Source organism: Leucopleurus acutus, assembly GCF_964270905.1.
Source record: "Leucopleurus acutus genome assembly, chromosome: 13".
Taxonomy (NCBI): Eukaryota; Metazoa; Chordata; class Mammalia; order Artiodactyla; family Delphinidae; genus Leucopleurus; species Leucopleurus acutus.
The window spans coordinates 39,254,897-39,269,129 of record NC_139155.1 but is presented as its reverse complement, the minus strand read 5'-3'; the positions used below and the strand labels follow the sequence as shown (position 1 = coordinate 39,269,129).

The 14,233-nt window shown below is 40.3% G+C and overlaps 1 protein-coding gene across 2 annotated transcripts in view; it reads right to left on the bottom strand.

Moving 5' to 3' along the window:
- Positions 1-11,782: 11,782 nt before the first annotated feature.
- Positions 11,783-14,233, bottom strand: part of TPGS2 (tubulin polyglutamylase complex subunit 2) — a gene marked incomplete at its 5' end in the record, with an annotated part of 54,458 nt that continues 52,007 nt past the window's right edge. The window contains 2 exons of one of the 2 annotated variants that reach the window (XM_082852894.1): positions 11,783-12,474; positions 13,795-13,955. In XM_082852894.1, coding sequence (XP_082709020.1) covers positions 12,244-12,474; positions 13,795-13,955 — 392 coding nt within the window. In that variant the 3' untranslated portion in view covers positions 11,783-12,243. The remainder of the gene's footprint in view (positions 12,475-13,794; positions 13,956-14,233) is intronic. The other variant, XM_082852893.1, reaches the window with a different exon arrangement.

Genomic DNA, 14,233 nt, shown 5'->3' with positions numbered 1-14,233 from the left:
GATGAATGAATAAAGAAGATGTGGTATATATATATATATATTCACACACACACACAATAGAATGTTACTCAGCCATAAAAAAAGAATGAAATCTTGCCAATTGTGACAACATGGATGGACCTAAAGGGTATTACGCTAAGTGAAATAAGTTAGACAGAATGACAAATACCATATGATTTTACTTTAATGTGAAATCTATACATGAAAACAAATGAACAAACAAAACAGAAACAGACTCATAGATACAGAGAACAAACAGGTGTTTGCCAGAGGGGAAGGAGTTGGGGGAAGGAGAGAGATAGGTGAGGAAAATTAAGAGGTACAAACTTCCAGTTATAAAATAAATGAGTCACAGGTATGAAATATACAGTGTGGGGAATATAGTCAATAATTACATAATATTTTTGTATGGTGACAGATGGTAACTAGACTTGTGATCATTTTGAAATGTATAGAAATATTGAATCACTATGTTGTACACTAGGAAAAAACTAACATGGTGTTATAGGCCAATTATACTTCAAAACAAACTCTTAGAAGAAGAGATCAGATTTGTGGTTACCAGAGGCAGCAGGTGGGGGGAGGAGGAATTGGATGAAGGCAGTCAAAAGGTACAAACTTCCAGATAAGGTAAATAAGTACTAGGGATGTAACGTACATGATAAATATAATTAACACTGCTATATATTATATATGAAGTTGTTAAGAGAGTAAATCCTACGAATTCTTATCACAAGAAAAAAATACTTTTTTTCTGTTTCTTTAATTTTGCATCTATATGAGAGGATGGATGTTCACTAAACTTACTGTGTAATCATTTCATGATGTATGTAAGTCAAATCATTAGGCTGTATACTTTAAACATGCACAGGGCTATATGTCAATTATATCTAAATAAAACTGGAAGAAAATAAAGATATTCCACAGAGGATTGGCGCAGCACATTAAAGGTATGGCATTAAATCCACCACAAGGTAAGTAGGACACCTTCTGTTCCTCTGTGAGCGGCAGGCTTTCTTGGACGGCGATAGGTCGCTGCAGTACTTGGACTATTCAGTTGGCCTAGCTAAGCAGAGGCCTTGGCTATTGCTCTTTCAGAAAATAGACCAGAAGTCTCATTTTCCTTCAGAGAGACCCTGCCTAGAAATGCTTTTTAACCCTGTGCTGCTTTCTGGGAGGGGGGGTTCCGCAGGGTGACAGCCAGACACTTCTGGGCACAGCAGTGGGCTAGGAAACAGAAGCAGTCACCCCTTCCAAAAAACATTTGAATTGAGTACCCAATGGAAAAATTATATCTTTGTAAACCCCAAGTTTCAAATAAGAATCTAAAATGTTGCTATACAGAAAGAGATGGATGCCTGGGCAAGCATTTGTAGCTGTTCTATCCAGCCTCAGAAAAAAATGGTGTCCTTGATGGTATGCTGATTTAGGTCATTTTGACTGGAGCTCAGCACACAGCAGCTGGTGGTAGACCGGCTACAGAATTAGAGGGATTCAACCAACATCAGAGCGCTTCTTGGCTCAGAACATTAGGCCTAAGATTGGAAGTGACAAGGGAATAAAGGAGTCCATTCCCAGTGTAGACCATCCTCAGATATGCAGTCTCAATGGAAGAAAATGGGCTCTGATCTAGAAGCCCGTCAGTAGGTGGTATAAAAAAACAACTTGTCTATCTAATGGAAAAAGAACTTGTCCTGAAATTTGTAAAGGTTATAGAAGTTTAAACAACTTCCTAAATCAACATCTGTAAATGGAAGTTCACCTTTGGCTTAATTTAAGCTTTATAAGCTTGTGTTTATAGAAGAATGTTGTAAGACTAATTTTTAAATTTGTCTTGTGCTTGATTGAATTTTTCCTATTATTGATATTATAATATTGAAGGTGATTTCCCATGTTTTTAAATGGCCAAAAACATGATTTGTGAGGATGGTAATTAAGGTCACAACAGTCTGTTTTAGAATCACCTGTTTAAAGGAAAACAGTTTTTCTTATTAAGTTGTTCAACAAGCCTATATTCTAGAATCCCAACACTCTGTCTAGAACCTGTGTGGCCATGGTCTAGAGCCACCTATGGGAGCAGGTGTGCCTCAGGAACCACCAGAGATTTAAACAGAGATCCTCAAGTGCAATCTGTATCTCCATCTCTCCCAAGGGATGACCTCATTTAAAGAAAAAACAGTTTAAAAGTATAAAGTTGGGAGCTGGAGCCTTGGTAAAGGTAAGCTGTTTTCCCAGAGGTTTAATCTTGCCCTTAATAGATTGTCCCTCACTGTGCAGCTTTTGCTTGAGGGACGAGGTGTCTGTGTTGGTCTTGAACTATTCTGAGGGCTGTTTGTGTCCCTGCTCCGGTTGCTCTCCGAGGTATTCTTTGCCACTCTTCATGCTGTGAAAAAAGAAAAAGGTAACTGATCTGTAGAGGAAGAGAAAGTGATTTGAGAAATGTGACTTCTTGAGCGATTACTTCTGAACTTGGGAGTGTGTTCTCAGTCAGGCCCACCTGCTTCCTGGGAGGGCAGAGGAGATGAACTGCTTTAAGATGTAGAAAATTTGCACCTTCATTTACCTCAGCTTTCCATGCTGGAGACCGTGCAGAGCCCTAGAGGCTGAGCTGCTCCCGGGCCTTTGGCTACAATGTGGGGCAAAGCCCAGAACCCACACTGGCCACTCTGCAGCCAGAGAAATGGGCCTTTTTCCAAGGTATGCAGTGGCATGCTGACTCATCCCTGGCCTTCCATGTGAGCCAGGGGTTGTAAAAATAAAGGATGAAAGGATGCTGTATCTTACAAAAGTATATTAAATCGAGTAAATGTCCCTGTTCTTTGTTGAATATAGCATGTTATGAAAGGGCTTTGCAGCAGTTATTCTGAGATTTGTTATGTAAAAACAAGGCATGCGTGGTCTAAGACAGGGCTGCCCAATAGAACTGTGATGATGGAAATGTTCTATATGTGCCCTATTCCAATGTGGAAGCCACTAGACATACATGATTACGCAACACTTGAAATGTGACTAGAGAGACGAGCAGAATTTTATTTACGTTTAATGGCTACCTGTGGTTAGTCACTATTGTACAGTACTGGATATCACAGGTCTGAGAGATCACATCTCTTTATGTACTTTGTTGCTGTTTATTCATTTTACAAAAAGGAAGTTTTTATGTGAAATTGTGTATAGAATTGCTTTGGACTGCTGTTCTATCAAGAACTTAAGTACAGTGTCTAAGAAGCTATGTCCATTGCCTGCCTACATTGTGCCCTGAGCCTTGAGAGTTCTTGTCCTCAGTGGAGAATTCTGTGATTGATGTTCACTGCCATCAAATACGCACTCTTCTCTCCCTACATACCCCACCTAGAGGATGCGCACTCTCCTCAGCAGAGTCCACATCAAGGCTGTACGCGTGACCCAGTGATATACGCCATGGCCAAGAACACATCTCCAACAGCTAAATCCACCCTGTAATAAAGCTTTACAAAGCATCACTTAGTTCTTGTATTGCTTTCACCATGGTCCTCACTACTGCATTTCACCCTTATCATCTGGGAGGCCTTCTCTCAATATGGGTTTATCCACGTGAGACGAATTGGTTGCATATTGGCAAACATCCAGTTAGATGGCTGCGTTTATTTGAAGTGCTGCCTCTACCAAGGTGGGTATTGGGCAAGGCCTGGGTGTTGGGTGCTATAGGAAACATAAGGATGTGTGCCCACAAACATCCCACTTCTGAAACCACAAACAGAGGGACATTGTCTGATAAAAGATTTCTGAGTCACAGCCAGTGAGTGGCAAGAGGCAGTCTGGGAGAGACTGTTTGGATGCCAAAACATTGGCATAGCAGCAACATATCACATAACAGGGTCTCCTGAGAGAGGTGGTCTCTGAGCTGCCTTGCCTCTAAAATAAAGCACTGGTTGCATTTTGAGGATTTAAATGAACATTTAAACTAACAGCATTTTCACAACTTTTCTTCTCATTATTTGGTAGTCCGCTCTATCCTGGATTTAAGTATGTGGCAGCTCCTGATTTAGCACAAAATTATGAATTAAGTTTATTAATCTAATATTTCATGTGGTTTCACAATAAGCAGCATAGCTTGCACTGGTAGATTAAGGCCCCCATCTCAACTACCACTGAGGACACAGAGGAAACAAGGCAAGATGATTAAAAGTTAACTGAGTGGTACAGGCATGAAGTGCTCCCCCCTTGAGTGGGCTCTCCTTGTGAGCTCAGCTTCTCAGAAGCTTTGAGGTGGAGGTAGACTGGAGCTGGACCTTGGAAGGAAGTCGTGGCACAACTGGCTAGCACTGGCAGGTAGGAAATTATGGGTATAAAGTCACAGAAGGAGAACCCCACTGGTGTTTAGGAAGCAAAGTGAGAGGATCAGTAGGCAGAGCCAGATGGCTCATGTAGAAAGTTAACGGCTAGAAAGAAAGGTTACAGTCGCGTTACAAAGGAAGAAGGGACTAAACTTTGAGTTCTTACCTGTGTATTTAATCTTCACAGTAACTCCATAATGAAGGCTGATGTGTTAACCAGAGAATGCTTGGTGGGAAAAACAGAATCCAGTCTGCGTTGGCTTAAGCCAAAGGAAATTAATCACAAGATTCCAATTTGGATTGGTACTCTCCCAGTGTCAGTCAACTGTAGTCAAGGAGGCAGAGTTATACTACACAAATATGGCTACCAGGGACCCTATGTATATATACATGGCTACTGTATTGAACAGAAAAAAAGTTAAGAATACATATTGTAATCTCTAGAGCAACTGCTAAAATATAATGCACAGAAGTATAACTTAAAATCAACAGGTAAGTTAAAATGGAGTTATTTAAAAATTAAAATTAAAGGGATAAAGAACAGGGGTATAGATAAAATATGATTGGTCATAAGCTGATAATTGTTGAAACTGGGTGATGGATACATGAGGATTCATTATACTATTCTATCTTCGTAAATGTTTAAAATTCTCCATAATAAAAAGTTTTAAAAATGGATGTATTTCATACAGAAACTAAAAGGTCCCTTGGTTCTTCTGTCCCAGTCATTGTATATGCTTCACTAGATTAAAAACATTTTGAGCTCTTCTGCAATGAAAGCAAAACCACCCAGGCCCATTAAGTAGAAAGTTTCAGAGTCAGTGAACATTACTGTCATCATTGTGGTTGATTAAAAGCCCTGATGCTTGGAATCTTTCCTTGCAATTTTGATTTAGTAGGTCTGGAGTGGGATCTATGCATCTTATTTTCTACACACAATTCCAGTGACACTGATGCATGCCCACCTTTGGGGAGCACAGGAATAACCCATATTCTGTGGATTATCCTATGCAGGCTGCCCCTTGCCATGCCTATCCTTGGCTTGGGTACTTCCCTGCTGTAGGACGCAAGCAGCATGATGATGTGGCACTTCACGCAGTCTTACCTACGTCAAGGCATCGTGAAGCATCCTGCCATTTATTCTCTTTCTGTAATTCCAGCATAGAGTCTTTTTCCTGGGCAGTTGATTTATAGTAGCGCCTATTGCCATTTTAATTGCTTAGTTTCAAAACATTCGTATCCTTGTGAGCTTTTTCCCCATGTAACCCACTCAACCTATGCATTGTCTGAAGCCTTTTGCCAGGAATGCTCCCTTCCCCCTTCACCAGGGCCAGCTTCATGGGCATGTGACCTGTGAAGTCACACAGAGCTCCACACTCAGAAGGCCTCACACTTGCTTTAATGCTCTCCTGTTACTGCCTTGAAATTCTTAGTTTTATCTTTGAACTTGTGTTTTGTAAGTCAAGCGTAATGAGACAAGCATACACGTGAGCAGAGGAGATATGTGCAATATATGTGTCCACTGTTCCTTACCACCTCTTTCATTTACAGCCATCGTGATTCTCGTGAGCACAGAATTCTAGTGGGCCCACCATACATGAGAGTCCAGGGAGGTTCAGAGTTAAGTACAAGGCAAGCATGTTATGTCTACAACTGAGAAAATGGGGACACAAGGGCCCCAAAAGGTCATACTTTCTATTTGAACCAGACTTGATTTGAATGCAAAAAGAAGGTAATGGCATTCTAAGAAGCATGAATGACCATGGCACCCAAACATTCCCTTTTTTACTCATGTTACTTTCCTGTATTAGCCAACCACTTGCGCTGAAATGATGACACAGAAGGAAAACATAGGGCAGTTCAAAATTTCTCTTTCAGTCCTTCCTTAGTCATCGGTAAGTTCAGAGTGTTGATAGAATGTGTACATATCAGGAAGTGAAATATCAGTTGAGCTACTTTTGCGTGTTGTTTCCACTGTTCTGATAAGAATGAAACATATATGCATGCAAAAGGTATAAAGTAATAATTGTGTAATTTTTGGTGATGCTGTACATGAGTTAAATGCTCTATAGCTGCACTAAAAACTGGAATAGCACAATAGAAAGAGCAATGATAAAATTAACACTAATAATTTAAAGTTCTAATTTTTCCTAGAACAGCATCAAGTAGCAAACAGATAAAACACTGTAACAAGTTGTGAGAGACCACAGAAGAAAGGTAAAACAAATTAGTACTTTTTTTTTAACATCTTTATTGGACTATAATTGCTTTACAATGGTGTGTTAGTTTCTGCTGTATAACAAAGTGAATCAGCTATACATATACATATATCCCCATATCTCCTCCCTCTTGCATCTCCCTCCCACCCTCCCTATTCTACCCCTCTAGATGGTCACAAAGCACCGAGCTGATCTCCCTGTGCTACGCAGCTGCTTCCCACTAGCTATCTATTTTACATTTGGTAGTGCATATATGTCCATGGCACTCTCTCACTTCGTCCCAGCTTACCCTTCCCCCTCCCTGTGTCCTCAAGTCCATGCTCTACGTCTGCGTCTTTATTCCTGTCCTGCCCCTAGGTTCTTCAGAACCTTTTTTTTTTTTTTTCAGATCCCATATATAGGTTAGCATACAGTGTTTGTTTTTCTCTTTCTGACTTACTTCACTCTGTACGACAGGCTCTAGGTCCATCCACTTCACTACAAATAACTCAATTTCGTTTCTTTTTATGACTGAGTAATATTCCATTGTATATATGTGCCACATCCTCTTTATCCACTCATTTGTTAATGGACACTTAGGTTGCTTCCATGTCCTGGCTATTGTAAACAGAGCTGCAATGAACACTGTGGTACATGACTCTTTTTGAATTATGGTTTTCTCAGGGTATATGCCCAGTAGTGGGACTGGTGGGTCGTATGGTAGTTCTATTTTGTTTTTAAGGAACCTCCATACTGTTCTCCATAGTGGAGTGTATCCATTTACATCCATTTACATTCCCAACAGTGCAAGAGGGTTCCCTTTTCTCCACACCCTCTCCAGCATTTACTCCAGCATTTACTGTTTCTAGATTTTTTTGATGATGGCCATTCTGACTGGTGAGAGGTGATACCTCATTGTAGTTTTGATTTGCATTTCTCTAATGATTAGTGATGTTGAGCATCCTTTCATGTAATCAGTATATCTTCTTTGGAGAAATGTCAATTTAAGTCTTCTGCCCATTTTTGGATTGGGTTGTTTGCTTTTTGGATATTGAGCTGCATGAGCTGCTTGTATATTTTGGAGATTAATCCTTTTGTCAGTTCCTTCATTTGCAAATATTTTCTCCCATTCTGAGTGCTGTCTTTTCGTCTTGTTTATGGTTTCTTTTGCTGTGCAAAAGCTTTTAAGTTTCATTAGGTCCCATTTGTTTATTTTTGTTTTTATTTCCATTTGTCTAGGAGGTGGGTCAGAAAGGATCTTACTATTGATTTATGTCATAGAGTGTTCTGCTATGTTTTCCTCTAAGACTTTTATAGTGTCTTGCCTTACATTTAGGTCTTTAATCCATTTTGAGTTTATTTTTGTGTATGGTATTAGGGAGTGTTCTAACTTCATTCTTTTACATGTAGCTGTCCAGTTTTCCCAGTATCACTTATTGAAGAGGCTGTCTTTCCTCCATTGTATATTCTTGCCTCCTTTATCAAAGATAAGGTGACCATATGTGCATGGGTTTATCTCTGGGCTTCTATCCTGTTCCATTGATCTATATTTCTGTTTTGGGGCCGGTACCATACTGTCTTGATTACTGTAGCTTTGTAATATAGTGTGACGTCTGGGAGCCTGATTCCTCCAGCTCCGTTTTTCTTTCTCAAGATTGCTTTGGCTATTCGGGCTCTTTTGTTTTTCCATACAAATTGTGCAACTTTTTGTTCTAGTTCTGAAAATGTGAAAAATGCCATTGGCAGTTTGATAGGGATTGCATCAAATCTGTAGATTGCTTTGGGTAGTAGAGTCATTTTCACAATGTTGATTCTTCCAATCCAAGAAAATGGTATATCTCTCCATCTGTTTGTATCATCTTTCTTTCATCAGTGTCCTAATAGTTTTCTGCATACAGGTCTTTTGTCTCCTTAGGTAGGTTTATTTCTAGGTATTTTCTTTTTGTTGCAATGGTAAATGGGAATGTTTCCTTAATTTCTCTTTCAGATTTTTCATCATTAGTGTATAGGAATGCAAGGGATTTCTGTGCATTAATTTTGTATCCTGCAACTTTACCAAATTCATTGATTAGCTCTAGTAGTTTTCTGGTAGTATCTTTAGGATTCTCTACGTATAGTATCATGTCATCTGCAAACAGTGACAGCTTTACTTCTTCTTTTCCGAGTTGGAGTCCTTTTATTTATTTTTCTTCTCTGATTGCTGTGGCTAAAACTTCCAAGACTATGTTGAATAATAGTTGCGAGTGTGGGCACCTTTGTCTTGTTCCTGATCTTAGAGGAAATGGTTTCAGTTTTTCACCATTGAGAACAATGTTGGCTTTGGGTTTGTCATATATGACCTTTATTATGTTGAGGTAAGTTCCCTCTATGCCTACTTGCTGGAGGGTTTTTTTTTTAATCATAAATGGGTGTTGAATTTTGTTAAAAGCTTTTTCTGCATCTATTGAGATGATGGTTTTTCTCCTTCAATTTGTTAATACGGTTTATCACATTGATTAATTTGTGTATACTGAAGAATCCTTGCATTTCTGTGATAAACTGCATTTGATCATGGTGTATGATCCTTTTAATGTGCTGTTGGATTCTGTTTGCTTTATTTTGTTGAGGATTTTTGCATCTACATTCATCAGTGATATTGGCCTGTAGTTTTCTTTCATTGTGACATCTTTGTCTGGTTTTGGTACCAGGGTGATGGTAGCCTCATAGAATGAGTTTGGGAGTGTTCCTCCCTCTGCTGTATTTTGGAAGAGTTTGAAAAGGACAGGTGTTAGCTCCTCTCTAAATGTTTGATAGAATTCGCCTGTGAAGCCATCTGGTACTGGGCTTTTGTTTGCTGGAAGATTTTTAATCACAGTTCTAGTTTCAGTGCTTGTGACCGGTCTCTTTATATTTTCTATTTCTTCCTGGTTCAGTCTTGGAAGGTTGTGCTTTTCTAAGAATTTGTCCATTTCTTCCCAGTTGTCCATTTTATTGGCATATAGTTGCTTGTAGTAATCTCTTATGAGCCTTTGTATTTCTGCAGTGTCTGTTGTTACTTCTCCTTTTCATTTCTAATTCTATTGATTTGAGTCTTCTCCCTTTTTTTCTTGATGAGTCTGGCTAATGGTTTATCTATTTTGTTTATCTTCTCAAAGAACCAGCTTTTAGTTTTATTGATCTTTGCTATCATTTCCTTCATTTCTTTTTCATTTATTTCTGATCTGATCTTTATTCTTTATTTCTTTCCTTCTGCTAACTTCGGGGGTTTCTTGTTCTTCTTTCTCTAACTGCTTTAAGTGTAAGGTTAGGTTGAGATTTTTCTTGTTTCTTGAGGTAGGATTGTATTGCTATAAAATTCCCTCTTAGAACTGCTTTTGCTGCATTCCATAGGTTTTGGGTCGTTGTGTTTCCATTGTCATTTGTTTCTCGGTATTTTTTGATTTTCTCTTTGATTTCTTCAGTGATCTCTTGGTTATTTAGTGGTGTATTTTTTAGCCTCCATGTATTTTTATTTTTTACAGATTTTTTCCTATAATTGATATCTAGTCTCATAGCGTTGTGGTCAGGAAAGATACTTGATATGATTTCAATTTTCTTAAATTTACCAAGGTTTTGTTTGTGACCCAAGATATCTATCCTGGAGAATGTTCCACAAGAACTTGAGAAGAAAGTGTATTCAGTTGATTTTGGATGCAATGTCCTATAAATATCAATTCAGTCCATCTTGTTTAATGTGTCATTTAAAGCTTGTGTTTCCTTATTTATATTTTCATTTTGGATTATCTGTCCATTGGTGAAAGTGGGGTGTTAAAGTCCCCTACTGTTCTTGTGTTAATATCGATTTCCCCTTTTATGGCTGTTAGCAGTTTCCTTATGTATTGAGGTGCTCCTATATTGGGTGCATAAATATTTACAATTGTTATATCTTCTTCTTGGATTTATCCCTTGATCATTATGTAGTGGCTTTGTCTCTTGTAATAGTCTTTATTTTAACGTCTATTTTGTCTAATATTAGAATTGCTACTCCGTATTAGTACTTTTTTTTTTTTTTTTTTTTTGCCATACGCGGGCCTCTTGTTGCGGCCTCTCCCATTGCGGAGCACAGGCTCCGGATGTGCAGGCTCAGCGGCCATGGCTCATGGGCCCAGCCACTCTGCGGCACGTGGGATCTTCCCAGACCGGGGCACGAACCTGTGTCCCCTGCATCAGCAGGTGAACGCTCATGCGCCACCAAGGAAGTCCAGTACTTTTAATGGTAGTTTATCTGAGTTTTGGAGAAAAGGCCCCACATTTTCATTCTGCACTGGGTCCTATATATTGGGTAGCCATTCCCGCTCTTGAGTGCTCTGCTCCTCCTGAGGCAGGTCTCAAATCTTTCCTTGTTGGAACCCCCTTCTGTCTACAGCCCTTTGGGGATTCCACCTGATTGCCACTGATTTGAAGGCCGGCCACTGTTTCGTGGCTCCTCTGCTGCTTCATTTATGAAATCCAGAGCTGGACCAGGACTTAATAATTCAGGGGCTCCATGATCTCTAGAGGAAGGACACCTGCCACAGTGGAAGATGACACAACTTCTCAATCCCCTTCTAACCCTGACGACTTGGGGAAGCAGCCAAATGCTGGAATCTCTTATCTGGCACTGCTGGTTCTCTCTTTGATGAGTTTTGGCAGAAAAATGCTTCTGGAAGACTAAACCTCAGCTATTATCCTTGACAACTTGGTTCCTCTCTATTCTTTTCTGCTACCCAATGAATTGTTAAGCAATTTTGAGTAGGTAGAGCAGGTGGAGGCTCTTGTCAGCAGTGACTGATCTCATCAAAACTCTGCATGAAGAGTCCTGGCAAAGCAATGCTTGGGAGATTTTATTTTGTTTTGGTTTTAATGGTACAGCAGAATCACTTCTTCTTTTAAAAACAAGTGAGAAAGATAATTTTGGCAAATGTGCAAATATCACATCACAAAACTGGAAACAAGAAGCTTTATAGGAAACCGATGAAGATGAGAAACTATAGGAAACTGACAATGAGCAACGCAAGATCTTTGTGGTGAAGGATATAAAGAACATAAAAATGTATATTCAAGGTTTTTCATGGAACATTATAACCCATCAAATTAAGGTATCAATATTCTCTAACAAAATTAACTGATCTGTGGAAGGATAATGCAAAAGTATTCTAATGCAGTGCTGCCCAATAGAACTTTCTGTGATGATAGAAATGTTTGATCATCTCTGTGCTAATACAGAATCCACTAGCCACATGAATACTCCCATTGTGGCTAATATAACTGAGGAACTGAATTTTTAACATGGCTTAAATTTAGCTGCTTTAAAAAGTGGCTACCAATTGAACAGCATAGTTGTAATGCTTCATAGGTCAAAACCAGTGGTTTCTATGGGGGACTTCTCTAATTACTGCTGAGGGGGTAGGGGGTTGGAGTAGAAAGAGAAGAAAGCTCTTAACAGATCTTCTTAGTCACTTACACAGCACCTTACATTCTCCACAGCTTCCAGAATCAGTAGATGGTACAACCTGCTGTAAGGGGTATGAGGGAAGGATTCTTGGGGAGACCTGAGTATGCTTTTCCAAGTCCTGGCTCAAGCCAATGGCAGTAAAAAAGGCCTAGGATTTTGTCACTCAGATGGGGAGGGGACTATGGTTCCACACACAGAATCTGAGGCTTGGGCCACGCCTGGGGCATCTGTGCATGGAAATCATCGCTGTGGGGCTGGCAGGGAGCTGGAGGTGGGGCGCTCATTTTCGGACAGGGTTTCCAGAGCCAGAGGAGGATTTAGAGGTGGAAGGAGGACCTGCAGGCCCTTTCTGGCCACCTGTAGGCTGAACAGACCCTTTCTTTTTGGGGATTAAGGTCTTGTTCTTGCTCTTGAACACTTTGCTGGGATCCAGCTTGTTCACAAAGGAGTCGGTCTCTTCCGTGAGTAGGTTTGTGTTGTAGGTGATGGGTTTATACATGTTGAACCATTGCTGTAAGGCAGAATTAGGAGAGAGGGTCACAATTCAAAGGAGAGGAGTATGTGTTTACGCTCTTCAGGGGAGATACAGGCGTAGAGAGCTGGGGAGATGAGGCAGAGTAAAAGACTTCAGGAAAAACTGCCTCTAAAATCTATTAGCACTTCCTTTAGGTAAAAGGGAAGACACACATTGCTTTATGGGGTCTCATAACCTTTAAACATGAGGACTAAGAATCTGAGTAAATGCACTTCCTTCTAACCTAGTATGCACTGAGCCTGGTATGCTAGGTCCCAAATCATCAGGGTACAGTGTCCTAATTGTTCTGCCTCCAAACCAGCCACTGCCCATCAGGTGGACTTGGTAGCATCCTTCCCACAGGGAAGGAGCAGACAGAGGCCAGAGCAGGCCTCTACTGAGGGAAGTCGCCTGCTCTCTTCCCTACAGGCTTTCTGGGCAGCTGAGGGCAAAGGGCATCTACATTTATTTTCATTGATCACAACCACCCACTATGTTGCCTGGATGTATGTCACTGTCATGTGACATTTGAGGAAAGTGAGGTCCACTTGATGAATACATTCATCGAGTCCCTCATTTTTTGCCACCCAGTCAGAAGTTCTTCTAGACACACCTGGTGTTCTCAAACCAGGCAGTATATCAGCATTACCTGACATCTGTATGTTTAAAATGGTGTCTGGATCTATAATATAAATGAGGCACAGCCATACTTTGAAATACTCTATATCATTGAAAAAGACAGCTCTCTCTCTATATTGATAGGGAATGAGCTCCAACATGGAGTTAAGTGAAAAGAAGGTGCAGAACAATGTGAATAGTATATCGCACTTGTGATTTAGAGAAAAGGAACCAAAAACTGTATGCATGCATGCATGCTTTCTATCCAATAAAGTATCTCAGTGAGGGCACAAGAGAAACTAACAGGGGCTCCCTGTGGGGAAGTGGATGGGGAAGCTGGAGAACCAGTGAATAACAGACTGATTTTTCACTGTTCCTGTATGCATGTACTGCCTATCCAAAATGAATGGTCAAACCTAATCTCCCCCCACCACCAACCCCTTTTCATTAGAAGTTAAAAACTCCCCAGGGGATTCTGAGGATCAGCCAAGTTTGGGAACCATTTAACTAGATTAGTATAAAGTGAGGTTGTCCACCTAAATTGTAAGCACCTGCCTTACTTATTGAAAATACAGGCTCCTGGGCTCAACCCCAGATCTCCTGCATCAGATGAGGAAGCTGGGAATCTGCAATTTAAGCATTTCCTCAGAAGATTCTGATACATTCTACAGTTTGAGATGACAGGTGGTCCCCCCTTACCTTGGCCTGTGGGCTAATGCCATAGCTGGTGAAAGCATACTGCCACTGGGGCAGGCCCAGGTGGGTGATAAGCAGGCGATAATAAGCAGTAAAGGTATCTGTGAGAAAATGCCAGTATAATGCTCTGTCCAGGAACCAGATCTCAGTGTCCTGTGCTAATGCTGAAATAGCAGACAAAGGACATAAAGGAAGGGATGGCTTAACACTTTTTTCCTTTTATCTATAAAGTCAACATCTACTCATGGTTAAAACAAATTTCAATAGTAGAAGGAATGTAAACTGTAAGTAAAAGTTCCCTTTTTTCCCTTCAACCTCCCAGTTCTGTTCTCCAGTGGCCACTGTTACTGGCTTCTTTATATTCTTTTACAAATTCTGGATCAGTCAGTCGACTGATCTATCTGCTGGGCTTTGGCCATCTGTGCATTCAGGCTATCTAAGC